This window comes from Oppia nitens, unplaced genomic scaffold, assembly GCF_028296485.1.
Source record: "Oppia nitens isolate AA-2021 unplaced genomic scaffold, nextdenovo-longstitch-racon4-pilon3 scaffold17_pilon_pilon_pilon, whole genome shotgun sequence".
NCBI classification, from domain to species: Eukaryota; Metazoa; Arthropoda; class Arachnida; order Sarcoptiformes; family Oppiidae; genus Oppia; species Oppia nitens.
The window spans coordinates 1,349,181-1,368,066 of NW_026533196.1; the positions used below are offsets into that span (position 1 = coordinate 1,349,181).

Below are 18,886 nucleotides of genomic sequence, written 5' to 3' on the forward strand. Positions count from 1 at the left end.
GACAAAACTATATATATATTTAGATATTTTTAAGTTTTAGTTAATATTAACAGACAATATGTCAATAAAATGTATTTACAACTTATGTATAAAAACAATACAATTAAGTGCTTAATATATTATACATATTTACAATTTAAATATAAGTTTGTGTCTAATATAACAATTAGAGACAATATTACAATTTTAAAAAGTATATAAATTATTAATTGACAATTACTTAGAAATATATAACTTTTTAATAATTAAAATAAATATAAAAAATAAATTCCCGTAAATATATTGCAAAAGCAAATTAAAAAATAAGTTAAAAATAAAATTTAAAGGAACTTAAAGTAGATTTTGATTTAAAACTTGAGTATCGGATAAAACAATTAGAATAGTTTATAAGCGTTTTGTTTAATGATTAGAAAATGTTTCATTTATATATAAAAAAAATTTATAAGACTATTAAAAGAGTTAATTAAATATTTAAGATTTAATAATAAATAATAAATTAAGGAAATGTTTTAAACTGCTATTTTGCACTCCAATTGAATAGTTGGCCACATATTTAAATTAACAATAATTATTATAATTATAGTTTGAAGATTGATAATCATTTTCCTAACGTTTATTTTGCTTCAATGATCATGATTTTGATCAACATTTTCTGGTGATAAAACTTGTTTAAAAACATAGATATTGTCACCACTTTCGAGATCCTATGAATATAAATATATATATAAATAATTAATTAAAAAAATAATTGAAATAACAAAAAAATTTGAATCAAATCATACATGTAATCGATTGCTGTCAGCAAATCTATTATCGTCTCCATAATTATATGACATACTATTCCTAATGGAGGCACTCCTCAGTGCATGAACTCTACCGAAAGGCCTTCTCTCGATTTGATCCATATTTATCTCAATTGTTGTCAATCGTTGCTCTTTCTTCCGGTGCCTATATTTGATAATAAAATAATAATATGTTTTAATAAATTGACAAAAACTATAAAAATTAATAAAGGAAAACACACCTGAGATAAGTGTAATAAAATACGGTTATAATAACCATTAGGAGGACAGCGACAGTCACTCCGCCAGCAATGCTTGCCGTCTCAACCAATACTTTCTCACGAGAAGCTATTGTTATATATAAATTAAAAATTAATTATAAAAAACAAATTTTTAACAATTACTTAAATTATTCAAATTATTGAAAAAACTTACGCAAATAAGATCCGTCTAAGTCCTTGAATTCACACCTCTGTCCCATATATCCATCGGCACATCTATAATGGCAATTGAAAAAAATAAAAATGCAATTAATTACAAGTCATGAGTGAGAGGAAAGAATCGATTAATTGAGTTAAATGTTAGGCAATAGTAAGTAATACATACTCGCAATTGTAAAGTATAGACTCGCCGATCCTGACTGAGAAACAGGTCGCACCGTTCAGACAATACCATTTTGCGTAGGCTTCAGGACAGGCGTATGTTTGGAATGTTATGTTTGGCCGCGTTGTGGGCGATGGTGGTCGAGGTTTGGGAGTTGACCGAGATGAACAGGCTTCTATATACAGTCAAATATATATACATTTATTAATATAAATTTTATATATGTATAATATATTAGAAACGGCTGTATAGTATACAGGTAATCATATTTAAGTTTAAATCAAATCTGCATCTTATAATTGGCTTATAAGTCGGACACAATCAATTAAAAATGACCGCAATTTCTAGTATATTAACGCCCACACTATTTATATAATTTTATATAAATTTACAATATATCATATATACTGTACTCTATTCTATTCAACATTATATTATATTAATATATATTATATATATATAACACTCTAGTCATGAAACTCTTAATTGCTTTTTTAAATGTTTTTATATATTTTCTAATTTGTTTAACATTTCAAAAACGCGTTTTATTATATGTGAGTTAAGTCTAATTATATAATAATGTTTATGATATATATTTCAAATATAATTGAGAAATCTTAAACCCATTGGAAAAGATACTGAAGGTTAACCTGTATTATGTGATACCATAGAGTGCAGTCATTTACACTTTTGTTGGCGAAACAAGGATTACATCAATTATATATATACCGGTATATACTGTATGAGTAACACTGAGAATCATCGGAAGCAGCAGTACATGCACTGTAAACTCAATATAGACTATAGTATTATATATACCGGTATATATATATATACAGTACATACTGTATATACAGGTAATACCTTAAAGGAAGACGACAGCCCTTCCGTTATTATATACGTTTCGGTCACAGTTATAGTGATAGTCACACTGTAGGCAAACACAACTAACAACATATTACTAGAAACTAGATTTGCTATCAAATAAATATTAGACATTTACATAAAGCTATGTAATAGAGAGCCTAAAATTTAGACTCTAAATATGAGTGAGTGAATAAATGAGTGCGGGTGAGCACTGGTGGTGGGCATACAGTGAGAGCATAGAGAGCACAGGGAGGTATAGTTGGGTATACTTTCTTGCGTTGTCAGGTGGAGTTTGCAAAAAAACTTTTTGGACACAATGATACAGCAAATAATGCATTTTTTCAGATATTTTAAAGCCGTAAACAACATAAATAGATTAAAAATTATAACAAAATTATATAAACACTATATATTAGTAATTATATATAACATTATAGCGATATATATATATATATATATATATATATATAGTCCTATATAAATATAATTTATTTTAAGTTTATTGGAGTTCCCAATGAGTAGCACTGTTTTAAGTCAATGAACTTTCCTTTTCAATTAATTGCAAATATACTGTATTTAATACAATAAAACAAGAGTTTTATATATATGTTAATTGAGTGAGAATTTCAATAAAACTTCAAATCTTGATTATGTCTTTATGAAAAAAACAATTATAATAACTTTGTTTGGAAAGTATTTTATTTTAATTTTTTCTTTCATAAGACTAATAATAAATATATAATTTAGTTTTGTTTAGTGAATGATTAAACAACAAATGATATTGTACTGTACTGTACTGTATATGTAATGTATTGTTTGCAATATTATGAATATATTTCTGTAATAGTGATAGTAATATGAAATTAATTGAATATCCATCAGATTTGCTATTTACAGGTTGTGTCAAATTGTTTGAAAAACAGTATACCATTGGAAATATGTTCACAAAACAAATTGGAAGGAAAGAGGATATTATTGTATGGATATATGTATTAAACAGTAATAGTAGTCATAGTAGTAGTGATAGTAGTATTGCAGGTAAATATCGGAAGTTGAGTGCACGCTATGGCATAGCGTTACACTTTGGTCTGCATCTGCATAAAGCTATTCAATAAAAATAACTTTTAGCCAAAAATATTATTACAGGAACCGGAAGTAAGGCTCGATGGACGTGGATATGGCTCGCTTAGCAGTCTATACCAATCCATATCATAACTATCTGTCCCCATGACCTCTGGTCAGACTACGGTAACCCAGAATATCTAAGCCCTGGATTCAATCATTTAGTGAATTCTACCAAAGCTTTCATATTATTGTAATTTCATATGAAATGTTAGAAAGTAGTAAATATATTAATGTATAATATAATAATGAGATAATGTCATTATATTTATAAATCAAATAAATAAACTATAATTTAATTTGTTGATTGAATCTTTATTATTTTTATTTAACTGATTGATTGGTTAATTTTCTAAAACATATATTAGATTAATCAGACTAACTGTTGTTTTGGAGAAAACATTTTACAAGAAAAAACATCTGCGATGAAAGTATTTTACAAAAATATTTAGTTATTTAATAAGTAAACTAAATGACTAAATGTTTGTCTAAAAAAAATCAAATAAATAATTGTAAATACATTTAAATACTCATTTAAATATCTCAAAATTAGATATATATATCCATTTTTTGCATACGTTAAGCAAAATACTAAAACTGCATCTGTTTAAAGACATGGATAAGAGGAACAGGATAACAGTGTGTGTGTGTGTGTGTGTGTGTGTGTGTGTGTGTGTGTGTGTGTGTGTGTGTGTGTGTGTGTGTGTGTGTGTGACACAGTTACATCAATGTATTTGGATATGAATTGAAATGTTGTAAAGAGTGGATTGAGAGTCGTCTCCACTTCTTTAAATAAATTATATTATTGCTGAGCTATGGTTTTTAACCTAATGTGTGCTCAGTTAACAAACAAACAATTATTTTTAAAGCAAATTGTCAGAAAAATGACAATTTTGTCATTAAAACAAAACTAATGTCTATATATCTATAGAGTATATTATGCGGTGGACATCCTTTAGTCAACATTTTATGATCTCTTAACTCTAAGAAAGAGTGTATTATGTTATCAGATGTGTATAATAGATGCAACACCTGTGCAATGGATGGCCAGACTTTCACTTTTCAAGTTTAGCTATAACTGAATGGTTGACTGCCTTTTAAAGCATTTCTAATGAGAGTCGTGTGCCATAAGAGTTGGAAAAAGTGAAACTTATAGACTGGCGGACAGTTATGCCCCCAAATGACCCCCAAATCATGGCTTTTTAGAGCTCCATATGGAGTGCAGATAATGGTTGTAATAATCTGTAGTCAATCTTTGAAATTATTTGCTTTCTCTCTTTGGTTACTTTTCTATATGACCGCACAGTCAGTCACAGTGAGTGACAGTGAAGTACTTGAGAGTTAGGTGACCGCTGTGTCAGTGCAATCATTGGTTTGTGGTGTTGTGCCCGACCAGACCATCTGCTTCTATACACGTGATGGCATGTCTGGCCTTAAAGGCGTTTATTATATGAATTGCAAAAACTTTCCACAACAGCACCACTCAAGCAAAGCCAGGCTTTAGACATAAGGTGAGCCACGCGACCGACAAAAACATGTTATCAATGCTATCTCGACGAGTGCTATACAAGCACCGGCACTGCCACGAGCACCAACACATACACACACATACGTACACAAGCACCTGGTCATACTTTTCCGCTCACCAGCACATCATAAATACATCAATCAATTGGAAATAACATTACAGTTATAATAACATAACTATTGTATTACAGCTAATTGTATAATAATTACTAATATTATTTCAAAAATCTCTGTATTGTTTTTCTCAGTTATTTTATTAGTCTATTGTATTCAATATATTATTTTATTATTTTTATATCATATATTTATAGTATTATTACACGATTGTTATTTATATCACTCAATTAATGTTTTATATAAATAACTAATTTTATTATCAAAGTCAATATTTACGACAAACAAGTGAAAATTCAAATTTAAATTAAATAACAAAAATAGAAAATAATTTTATTGATAATATTATTTCATGTAATAAATTATATTAATATATAATAATATTCATGAGACGAGAATCTCTTTATAAAATACTGCAATTCAACGATTATTTTTGTATAAATTCTTTATTTTTTTGAGTCAATAGTAGAAATAAAAGTTTCGATATAATAATGTTCAACAAATGCCTGAATTGTGTTGAATTCAAGTCTAGACATTTGTGTTGTATTAATATTATATTATAGGCAACGAATGTTTTTTAAGTTTTAGCTTAACTCCAACTCTAACCTAAAGCTTTATATCACAATTCTCTCTCTCTCTCTCTCTCTCTTTCGGTATTTGAAAGGGAGAAGCAATTGTAGTTTTAAACTTAAATTATAAGGCTTGTAGGAAAAACAGTTGATGTGAGGGCAGCAATGGTATACACGTGTGCACACGTGCAGAGAGTGCAGACACGCGTCGGTCGTTCGCATTGCACTGGCAATGATGGCAATGGATGGCAATGTGCACCATTTGCTTGCCAACAAATACCCGGTGTAAAAAATACAATGAATTCATTGAATTAGTGAAAAAAGCTTCTGCACCGGCCTCTTATATATATATATATATATACAGTATATAGCTATAGTCGTGTAACCGTTCCTCCAAACACAGCACCACTACTACTACTACTACTACGATATATCGGTATTGTTGTGCCAATGGCACCGTAACATGTCTCCAATGAACTGTAGAAGTGAACCAATTTTTATAAAAGATGATGTGATGGCAACGTATGGGTCGACACAAGAGCCGCGTGCGCTAGTGTTTATGACTTTCTATTAGTGAAACTATGAACAGCACCGATAGGCAGCTAATGGCACCAAATTGTATTACATAGTCATGTAATGCAATGCACTCATAGTTAGCTAAAATTCAAATCTCTATAAATACTGTTTTTATCGATATATATATATATATATATTTGTATGTAAATAAATATATGACATAAGTTCTTTGACCTTCAATGACAACACCAATCTATTATATATATATATATATATATATATATATATGAATCCATGAGCTGTTAAGTACTAATATTATAAAGAAATGAGAAATAATTAACTGTCTGTTAAATTAGTTGTCTGTATGTCTGTTACTATTTTCACGATTCAAGGACTTAATGAACTTTTTTTAAGAGTTAAGAGAAGTACATCTCTTCGACACTCAAACTCGAGATTCATTTAATTCATATATACAATGAAAATGGTTTTTAAAAGAAAGTCATAAATAATTGTTTAAAAAAGCTAAAGAAATATAAGAAGTAATCAATAAAAATATAAGTTTCATAAACTTAATAAAAAGTTAAGGTGTAGTGCTGTCTAGGAATGGTAGGGCTGGCGGTTTGGCAGATGCTATATGTGTGTACAATATTGTTGAATATAGTTGAATATCGGCCTAAATTGTATAGCATTAAAAAAGGGACAAAAAGTAGGCGTAACCAGAGTTGAGCCGAATTGAATAGAAGAAAAATGGACATGTCGTGGATGGGCAGATCCACTGACTCGACATACTGGTTAGGGCACACTTATCATATACTCATTCACTCCATGTGCTCGCTATACTGTTCCCGACCACAAATATATCCAAACCTAATCAAAATCTTTGGAGTGAATCAAAACTTATTGCATTAAAAGAAGGCATTGGTTTGACATAATAAATATGATATTGAAATATGAATAACTGAATAATACAACAAATGTATGGCCCATTCAACGCCTGTGCCCATACCCGTGCCGGTGCTCTCAATATTGTCAATTATATACTATTGAGACTAACACATACTCTCACACAGGCTTATATAAATACAATAAATATATACAAGCATTCAAAACATCTTTTTTAATGGTAACCCACAAGTCCTTCTCTACCAGTGCTGGAAAACCTGGATGAATGTGTCAATGCATATAAAAATATATTTATGAATAAAAACAACCCATTAATCACATATGAATTGGAAATATAAATGACACAAAAAGTTAGAGTTGATTGTTAAGCGTTAAATAAAACTTAATCGATAGCTTTATCAGCAGCCAGTCCTAAAAAACAGTGAGACCTAAGCACTCAACTGATGCAACATTTAAGTGTTTACATGTAAACTGTAATCATAAAACTGCATAAAATGTATGTGTGGGCGATATGTACAGACATTTGCCACTATCATCATTATGATGATCATCGTGACGATCAAAAATATGATGACCTGACTAAAGTATATATATACACTTGACTTACACTTATAGTCATCCCAGAGCCAGACTACCTGACACTAACATCAAGTGCCGTACAGTACTATAAGTGGAAAAATGCATGTAATTGACAAACAATCAATCGATCAAATTTTGCACAATAATTGCTTAAAATTGGATTTCATTTTAATTTATATGTGAGAAAATCATCAAATGAAATAAAGTTCACTCAATATTTATGTCATTTAACTTTATAATAGGCAACATATGAGAAACATTTAAACGCTAATATAAGTGTCAAATAAATAATAAATATTATATTATGTAAGCAATGAAATCATTTCTTATATTATGTGAAATAAAATTTTTAGTGAGAACTTAATTTTCAAAGTCATTATTATATAACTTAACAATTTTGTAAAGGATGTAGTGATAGATGAAGACAAAAGATGTGAGAGTTATGAGTAGTTTACAAACAAGAGGTATAAGGACTGGTATTTAATGGATGTCTGTCAAAGTGAAGGTCTGACAAACAATCGAGAAAAAGCCGATAAGCAAACAAAGATGCGGTTATTTCTTTGTTAACTACCATTCACTTAAAACACATACACTCTTATGGTTTGTATATATATTTATTGTAATCGAAACTTACAGTTAATTATTTGCCAGTGAAGTGCTGGCATTTACTACAAAAAGCACAGTTAGGTGATTGGATAAACAGTAACTGAGCTAAAGAGCAACAGCTGTTTACAAACGCTACTCATTGAGTATCAGTTGATGCGAGTGTTGCTGTGAGGACAGGGCTACTGAATGTTGGTATCAGTTTACGTTCAAATGTACTTCACGTCTGCATACTATTCCGCTCTAAACTCTGGAGTAAATTCATTCATAAAATCTAAACTCAGATACAGATAACACACTTAAGACTTACAATTATTTGTGAACTTTAAATCAATAAATCAAACTTATTTTTGTGATACAATTTTGTCTTTTATTTAGTCTAATAAATTAATGTAAGAACCAAAGGCAGACCATGACTACCAGTGCTGTCAGTGACTATTATCTCCAATATCTTAGCAAAGCATTTGAAAGTTAGAGACAAATATAAGAGATTTTATCTAAATTTAGGCTCAACTGTAATAAGTAGTATTCATGTGCTTTCATAAAGATAACAGTGTTTTTTAGCACATATAGTCAAGTAATGGTAAATGATGGCCATCAGATGCATCACATGTATTACTGAATTAAGTTTTGTTCAAATCATCACTAAAACTAAAGAAAGAGTCAAAAATATAAAGAAAAAACTGCAATAAACAGACATTCAATTGCAGAGAAAACACAGTTATTGTAGAAACTGCAGGATCTGTAGGATCTGTAGGGAACCCACAGTTTACTCTGTTTTCTCCAAAAGAAGCGATATTTTCCAAAATCTTTTTTCTTCGATTTCCGCTCTCTCTCTCTCTCTCTCTCTCTTTCTTTCTCTCTTTCTTTCTTTCTCTCTTTTCTGAAAATAAACTATTTAAGGGTCACATATTGGATGTGTAGCTGTTTGTGCTAGTGATGCAAATTCCACTAAATAGGAAACATGGACACAACAAATAGTATAAGTATGGAAGCGGTATATATCAAGAGCAGTATATAAGCACTGTTGGGTTTATTATGGGACTATTGCCAGCATCGGAGAGACACTTAAGTAATGAAAGTATCGCTGAAAATACAATATAACAACACATTATGTTCACAAGTGAAGAGAGATAAGACATAAGCACAACTCAAAACAAGGAGAAGTTAAAAATGATGTTTACAGCACTGGTAGTTAGTAAGTGGAGTGGGGGACTGCTTAGGTTGGCGTCCCATTCAATAGCCATAATAATAATGCTTTGATATGACCCCTAATGGTAATCTTGTAGTATACCAGAAAAATATGCCATATATTTTAAACAGTCAATGGCATACAATATACTGTAACTTACAGTATACACAGCACCTGCCCTTAATGTTTGCACCTTTTATAATGTTTAGTCTGTTGTGATGACTAGTATAGTGACAGTTGGTTTTACTTTTTAAAAATATATTTATTGAAGACACGCGTCAAAATATTTGGTAACTGTTTAGTTGAGATAAATATTGGTATTGGGTTTTGTAAAGTATGTAAATATAAGAGATTATGGTTTTAAAAATAAGTAACAAACTGTCCATTTTATGGTTGTATGTATATATATATATATATATATATATATATATATATATATATATATATATATATAGAGAGAGAGAGAGAGAGAGAGAGAGAGAGTTCAATGATTTATTTCAAATAAAATCATTATTGATTTAAATATAAATTATATTTTTTCTAAATTATAAAAATACAATAATCTATTCTAGTGTTGAGATTGCAATTGTGATTGAATTAGTGAAATGAAAGTAAATAAATATATATWTTTTTAAACATGAAAACATTTTTTAGAGTAAGCAATGTTTGAATATTACTCTTACAGTTTTGTCTCAATATATATATATATATATATATATATAAACATTGAATTGAGTGTTTTGGGCACAAATTGTGTCGAGTCGTGCGCTGAGCACGCGCTCAGACCCAAACTCGGGGCAAGTGTACAGTGAATGCCACTGTTGGAGAATTCATCAGTAAATGGGTCCTCGAGGGTATGCAGCTATGGTTTACCAGATAATTGAGACAATCATTTAGTAATCAATACATATGTCTAATTCATTGATATTTTGATATATAAAATGAATATAAAAAATAATTAATAGGACTTTCTTTAAACGTTTTTTATATGATAACTGATAAAAATTGACGACATTATCAAATGAGATGCCGACAAACATAGAAATGTCTTTATTATCGTTTAAATATGCATTGAGTAGAAAATTAAATTAATTTGATATATTAAAAGAAATATGAAGACAGAGATAAAGATTGCGATAAAATGATTAGAATATATCATCAAATAGTTGTTCCACTCTTTAGAGCGTTTCATAACATTAAGATCTGTTATTAGACAAGAGTAACAACTATTTATATATCACATTAAATGGAGGATCAGTTGCTTATAATTAACTGAATTACAGTTTTCAACATTATTTCAATTCTGTCAGCAATGCATTGCATTCAAAATGCATTTACACTTTGAATGCATCAGAATATGTGCTCAGACTTTCAATTGAAGTGTGTGTGTGTGTGTGTGTGTGTGTGGTGTCGGAGTCGGACATCATTTACAAATAGAAAATGTGCTTTTTTAAAAAAAAGAAAGAGAGAGAGAGAGAGAGAGAGGACTGGTAGGCACGAGCGTATGGTATTACTAGGATTGTTGGTGGACGTAACGACAGCTGTTCGGTTCAAATCACCTCTGGTTTCCTGAGGAGGGTTTATAAGTTAGGTTCGCCAGATGTGATGTTTTGTTGCCTACTCTAGGGTTGCCTCACAGTCAGTGCAAATGCAAAGCACTCATAGATAAAAAAAAGGCTCACTTGTGACACACGAACATGTCTTGGGATGTGTTGCACAGCATTGACTGTCAGACATCATACCAGACCCTACACTATCACTTATATATATATATACTATCAATTGCTTGATTTTAAATTATTCAGATTCATATGATAAGCCTTTTTTAATGTGTTGCTGAATAATTGTCGACTTTCACTGTATAACTATTTACTGTATATACATATATAAACAATTTAAATAACTATACATTTAATATATATTATACAAGATTCAAAATAAATGAATAACATAAACAATATTTATAGCATACAGTATATATAATTTATATAATTGAATACAATGTATTCAAACAAATAATAATAATAATAGCAATAATAGCGTGTAATACTAGTGGAAAGTAAAAGTTAACTATATTAATAATGTTGTAATAGATATAGAGTACATACAGTGTATTAAAAAAAAGATAATACAATAGTGTGTGGATTATAGCTAATAAAAAGGTGGTGTTGTCTTAATATGAATAGATAGAGTGGTAATGTTGGGCAACAATAAAAGCCATCGATGCAAACGATGCTTTGAAGCCAATTAGAGCTCATGTATGAGTGCACAACACATGGCAAGACATAATCGGAAGCCAATTAGTGTCTGGGCGTAGGTCTACTACATGTGAGATGTGAGTCTTACATGGCTTGCTATGCAATACCCGGTTGGCCCTATGGTTTCGCTACGATAGCTATGCTCTACACTTGTTAAGGCAATCAACATATTATACACTCTATTTAAATATATATCAAACAACAATTAAATTAACAACAAATAGATTGTTGACTGACTCTTGACTAAACATTATTGATCCGATCAAAACAGTTGTCTATATTTTTCATGACATACCCCTATCATTTGCAATACAATCAATACATAAAACAATGATTAGTCGAGTGAACAGAGAGTTGTTTGAATTAAATTAATATCTGTTGCAGTGTTTTAATGTCTAAAACCTGATCCCATATATAACATCTGCTGTCATATAGGAGTACATTGTCGTTGCACTGGCATTGAAGTGACGCTACATTGAACAATAGGTCTGACAATTCATTTACACGACAATTAAACAACTTGTGCAGCACAGGTGTGTCATAGCACTGACATACATGGCTTACATATTGTATATTATTAGAAATGCAGGCAATACTAGAAATTGCAGTTTAATTCAAGCGATTCTATCAGTTTTTTCTTTAGTTTTTTATCAAAATATTGTTTTTTGTTGTTAAATCATAAGAGATATAAAAGTAAAAATGTTTTAAAGTCTTACCTGTTATCCTAAATATGAACGGCACGATTAGCAACAGTATTAATACATGTGAATACATATTAATTATTGATTTTAAATATAATGACAAAATATGTGACGATTTATATGACGATCGGTTAGAAATCCGTTGATTTGCATAACTATTATGTCGTTTAATCGCTTCATTTGGCTGATCATTAGAACCGTTCTCTGCAATCAACAAAAATTGTTTTATAAATATATGATTAATATAAGAGAATGTTTCATAAAAACAAAGTATTATAAAAATGTTATAATGTTTGCACAAAAAATAGTTATATATTTGCAAAGTTGAAAGCAATTGTTTAGAATATAATTTGTTTACAATTGTTTGGTAGGTTATGAATCTCTATGTTAAGGAAAGGCTGATACACTGGTAGCTTAAGACAAGTGCTTTTATTGTTGAAGTAGTCCTCTTAGAAAACATTCTTAAGTTTGGATACTCTTATGGTTAAGATTTAAGTCTATGTCTTATTTGTTGGTATTTAAAAAGCAATATATGGTGAGTGTCGGGCACAGACACGTTCCCCTCTCTTGTTGGTCTGTCATGCATTCATTGCCATTATTTATATTGAGGCACATCTTCGTGTGCTGCGTGTGCTGCTTATGTTACTCATGGCACTGATGTTAGTGATGGCACTAGTAGTCTATGGCACTCTATGCCAATGTATTGTCAGAGCATTCAGGTGTGAACAGAAAACCTTCACTCAAAATATTTAAGAGTATAAATGATTTCTCAAGTGCTTCACAAAATTGATTGCATTATTATTTATATTGTATATAACATAAACAATCATACAATCATATATATACAAACATTTCAAAACTTTCATTAACAATTAGCGCTAAGAGAGAGAGAGAGAGAGAGAGAGAGAGAGAGAGAGAGAGAGAGAGAGAGAGAGAGAGAGATAGATAGATAGATAGATAGATAGATAGATAGATAGATAGATAGATAGATAGATAGATAGAGAGAGAGAGAGAGAGAGAGAGAGAGAGAGAGAGAGAGAGAGAGAGAGAGAGAGAGAGAGAGAGAGAGAGAGCTTATATGTATAACCGTTAAAATATTTATTTTTGAAACTAATTTTATTTACATAATTTAATTCTTTAATTTTTATTATTCAATAAATTCTTATCATATATTGCATAATAATATAATTTAAAACAACTATTTAATAGTTTTAACATCTAGTTTGTAGTCGATTAGGGGGTGTACCCTAAGCTTGGATAATGTTACGGTTGCACCGGTAGCAGCGGACCTTAATATAAGAGTGGACACCGTGGAGCAAAGCCGGCATACCTACACTACCAGTGCCATCAAGGGCTATAACTAGAAAGGGAGACCCACAAGGCCTACAATTAGAGAAAACTGGTTTATTAGTGTAGGCATCATAGACATCCTGCTAACTGATAATATGCCTAATTACAGGAAAGCTCGACCATCACTATGTCGCACATGTCGTCCAAAATGGGTGTTTGAGCACAGATATGCACTATTTTCACTTAATGCCCTCTAAACCAGATTATTAACTTATCTCACATACAAACGAGACAAACACTAAATTCAATTCTCATAATAATACATCAAAAATACTGAAAAAGCTATAAAAAGCTAAATAATAGACTGCTGTAGATCTATACAGTTGTTTAGTTATGTGAAGAGCACAATGACATACAGTCCCTAAACTATGGGTAACTCTCTAGTGATGATAATACACGCGATCCTATTATATAATATTATGGTATCATTGAATCATTCAAATCTTGTTAGCATTAACTCCATTAATTCATACCTATCACGCAATCGCCCCAACATTTCTCTGTTGACACTAAATTATCAATATATATAAGTATATCAACTTTTATCAAATTTAATAAATACATTCTCATACACACAAACAGATCACAAATAATTATTATTTTAAACAAATAAATTTTTAAATACAAATATTTATAAATATATTTTAATGTAGCAAATAAACTACAAATACATCAATTGAATGCACTGATTAAAATGAAATGTTTAGTACTTAAACAATATATATTTATATAAAAAATATTAAATAATTCTGCTATAAATAAATAATAAAATTATATATAATGTGTTGGCGTTAGTTTATTATATAAACAATAATTTATTGAAACATTTTTTTTAGATATCAATATAATAAACTGCATGTGAAGTCAGACAACTATATAAGCCATAGGCCGACATTCAATCTTGAAATTACTAACGATTTGTCGATCAATGAATTAAGTCATTAATTTCCAATCAAAACATAGATGTACTTATGATTTATGACTAATATATTATAGTAATTTAATTATTATGTTAGCAATATATTGTATATAAATTATAAACACTATAAGTTAATATAAATTTGCTAAAATAAGGTAATATTTATTGATCATAATTAAAGCAATAATTAGCAAATGGTGTAATAAAAATGTTACGCAAAGCTTGTATTCATTAATTGATTGATACCTTATTTTAATGCTATTGAAGCAGTGTTTCAATGTGTAAAATGTTGTTAATTAATTGATAACACAGTTACTGTTATTTGTTTTATAAATAATTAGCAATATTTTGATGAGAAGCCAATTAGTGTTCAGTAAATATTGGGTCAGTTATCAGGTATTTGTCATATAATGTATGAGCTGTAAAATGAGGATCTTTTTTGTTGGTTTACAATTGAACGACTCAATCACTATATTATATAGTGTAGAGATTTTGTCTAATTTTATATTTTATTGACGAAAAATCAATTACTTGTTAGTGAACAGCAAAGTTACAAAAAGTGATCCGAAAAACACTTCTAAGCATTTTATGGCTTTCAAAGAGAGAGAGAGAGAGAGAGAGAGAGAGAGAGAGATGATCAGGGCTTGAGAGGCCATTTAGACCATTGAAAGATTGGCACTGTTCTGAAAATAGCCTAAAGCTTAAGATATAGCATTTATTTGACACAAGTTTATTGAAGAGTTGAAAATAAAGCGATATATGCAATGAATTGGTAGAGTCCTAGCATTTGTCGCATGAAATTTATCTCAATTTTACCTACATTTTGCAACTATCGTAGGCATTACAGGCATATATATATATATATGAAACATAGGTATATTGATCGTTTATTACAGGCCAGGCCTGCTCTACCTGTCCTCTCAATAGCAGTTTGATCGGCACTTTGCAAGAAAGTCACCTCAAACAACAAATCTTATCTCAGTTAAAGTGTATTTTTCAACAACACTATATATACAGTATATTGGTATACATTATAGTTGTGTATTATACTTGTTTGGGTAAAACTGCACATAAATGGAGCTGAGAGACCATTAGAGCATTAGACCAGCACTAGGACTCCAAGCACTAGACCAGGCATAAGACCACCCGGACTTCCACCCATTGCCTGCCAGTCCACACATTAGTACATTGTATGCCAACATCTCATCAAATCATATAAATATTTGTGCTCTTAATTTGTGCTCAATTTTCAAGTTAAGCCCTTTTATCTGATTATAACTGCTATTAATATCACAGCTATCAGTGCTATATATTGTTAAATATATAGTTGACAATTGATTGCATTTTATAACTAAATTGAGTGCCCATTGCAATGTAATGCACATTGCAATATAATAATTTATATGTATAATAATATAAATTTATGATTCATATATCATAACAATAATATATCAAATATTTTTGTTATAACTATGTTGTGTGTGTTATGACGACCACTGATTTACTATAAATAATAAGTAAATATTTGCTGGCAATAAATATTTTGCCACAAAAACCACATTTACAATCATTATTACAATGGATTTGTTGGCAAAGCCTTAAAGTCAATATAAACTCGATATATATATTCAAAATATACTTTATATCATAAGTTCCGTCTTTTTTTGATTGATTTCATCACCAAAAATACCACAACTGGTGTACAAATGTAACCATTTGTAGGCACTGTTAGTTTGCACATTACTCTGTCAACTCTCTAGACTATACATCCCATTCCCCAATTGCCAATACAACATAGCGACGCTAATAACACATTAATAATTGACTTATTTTAACAACAAATTCAATCATAGTTTGAAAATGATTATTCATTTATCATTAATAAAAAGATGATCTTAAATGATATGAAATAATGTATAAAATCTTTAAAAATGTTCTTAAATGCCAATCAATGAATAATGAATACATCAATACATGTTTATTATGTATAATATAACGAACCAACAAATCACTCACTGATATATTGTATTTGTAATTTTATAAAAAAATACTTTAATAAGTTTGGGTTTGTTATTGGATAGGTATGTGTATGTGCTGTGTTAGGTATACAATACTGTATATACAGTACATTATGAGTATGTGTGCGGTCATCTACCCATGTCTGTGCATAGCGTCGCTAAGTTTAGGCGATATATATATATATATATATATATATATATATATATATACCTGTATATATATATACAGTATATGAGAATATAATGTAATATAATGGTACAATAAATACAAAATATATTGAATATTGGATTTATACCTGTCTCGTAGGGGTAGGCGACGCGTGAGGTTGCAATACATTGCACAATACCAACACATAAAGTATATACATATTGTTATTTCATAGACAACCAACACAATGCATAATGTTACATGTGTGTGTATGTGTRTGTGTGTGTGTGTGTGTGTGTGTGTGTGTGTGTGTGTGTGTGTGTGTGTGTGTTTGCTATTGTATGTGATTGTGTCGATACAAATCAATACTGTATAAGCAGTATYCAACTAAAGTGTATTATATGACATATTTAAAAGTATTACAAAAATTGACAATTAATTTAAAAGGACTATTATATCAATTTAATAATACTATAAATAAAATAAACGGAATGATGCAAACATACCTGAATTTAGATTATTTGATGTAATCCATGGTCCACAGCACTTACCAAATAAGCTATTTAAATAACACAGGGGTTCATAATTTGTCAATTTGTTGAATGACTTAAAGTATAAGTGAAGTCCACTTAAATAATGATTAAAATGTTTCGCACTATTTGTCACTTTATTATTATTATGATTATTATATATTTGTTTCACTGATGATGTCTGGCAACTATCAGTGCAGCTCATCTTCCTTTGAGCCAATTGCTGCAGACCTGATAGAGAGTGTCCTAATGTGGATGACATGGATAAAGATGTGATGTCTTGTTGGCGTTGAGACCCAGTCCGGGCCTTACAATTGTTTGAATTGATAGATGATTGACGACACGATTGTTGACTTGATTTATCAAAGAATAAGTCATTTGTTTTGGTGGCAATCATTGTTATTAACAAACTTTTTTAATTATAAAAACTTTTTACTAAAACTTATATTAATAAGTATTACATTTAATAATAATAATTATTATTATGATATCCTCTATGGATAAACAGATTCCTCAGTGACATTCAACTCATGATTGATATCCGTCTGAAAAATACATGAAGTGATAAATTGCTAACAAATATGTTTGATAATAAAGAAATCTTTATATTAATTGAATTGTTTGCAACTTTTGAGAGTTAGTCTCGTAATTAATTACTTTTAAAAAGTATATAAAATGTTATTTAATTGACATAAACTAAGAATCAAGCGATTCATACATTGAGAGCACAAATAGAGTGAAGTGATCGACATTTAGGACTCTGGTATGAGTTGAACATAAAGTTGTGCACTCGTTAAGAGTCTATGCATTAATGCCGGAGCTCTCGAGCTGTTCGACAATCTCTGGTAAGAGAGCCGATGAGGAAAGGCATGCGCGAGAGTTGCCCTTGGATTGTGTCGATTGTATGGATTGTGAGCTGTGATACACAGGACTAGGACTTTGCGGACTAGGATTCAACTGTTGTCGAGCACACAGAGCACAACCAGTGGTGCAGTGGTGAGGGCTAAGGCACGCTTGACTGCCAACTTCGGGAACCATATAACTATAGGGAAGCCCTCAATCGGCATATTACTAAATAACAATATAATTATTATCATTAAAATTCAGTTTAAAATTCAAGACTTTTTTACCAGAAAATACAAGTGAACTATAGATTAGGTTATCAAACATTGTGTTCATTCAACTTATTTACCGCTTTTATGGTTATATATATATATATATATATATATATATATATATATATATATATATATATATATATGTATAATATGTTTAGCTGAGGTGAGGTCATAAGTCAATGAAAAATTAGATATCCGGGCTAACAAAAAGTCCAATTAGTGAAAAAAATTGGGAGGTGTGAGCCATAAGCAATTGTATCAACTAATACTCTATGTTTGGTGTGGGGTATGCCTTACTGAGCCCTTGTGAGATGAGATGTGCAAAAAGGTAATAAAATAAGTAATAATAAAGCATACATTTAGTTTACAGTAGAGTACAGTTAGTATAATTCTAGCACTTGTATCATATTAGCTAACCATAAAGTTAAATGAAAAGAATGTTAGAATGTGGGCTGAATGTGGGCCCC

The 18,886-nt window shown here is 30.0% G+C and overlaps 1 protein-coding gene across 1 annotated transcript; it reads right to left on the minus strand.

The window, feature by feature from the left end:
• Window positions 1-623: 623 nt before the first annotated feature.
• Window positions 624-17,698, minus strand: LOC128965531 (protein spitz-like). Its single transcript, XM_054312238.1, has 6 exons — window positions 17,533-17,698; window positions 1,389-1,560; window positions 1,218-1,279; window positions 1,025-1,130; window positions 783-948; window positions 624-704 (listed from the first exon to the last, which is right to left on the minus strand). Exons 1-6 carry the CDS (start codon window positions 17,696-17,698, stop codon window positions 624-626), a joined length of 753 nt encoding a protein of 250 aa, XP_054168213.1.
• Between the last annotated feature and the right edge of the window lie 1,188 nt (window positions 17,699-18,886).

What these genes read in the sequence shown, in the direction of transcription:
- LOC128965531 (XM_054312238.1), bottom strand. Translation starts at nt 17,698, where the DNA reads ATGATTGCCACCAAAACAAATGACTTATTCTTTGATAAATCAAGTCAA. An exon ending in CTTAGACGGATCTTATTTGC is followed by an intron (nt 1,131 to 1,217) that starts GTAAGTTTTTTC and finishes ATATAACAATAG; the next exon opens with CTTCTCGTGAGAAAGTATTG. An exon ending in TTTTATTACACTTATCTCAG is followed by an intron (nt 949 to 1,024) that starts GTGTGTTTTCCT and finishes TATCAAATATAG; the next exon opens with GCACCGGAAGAAAGAGCAAC.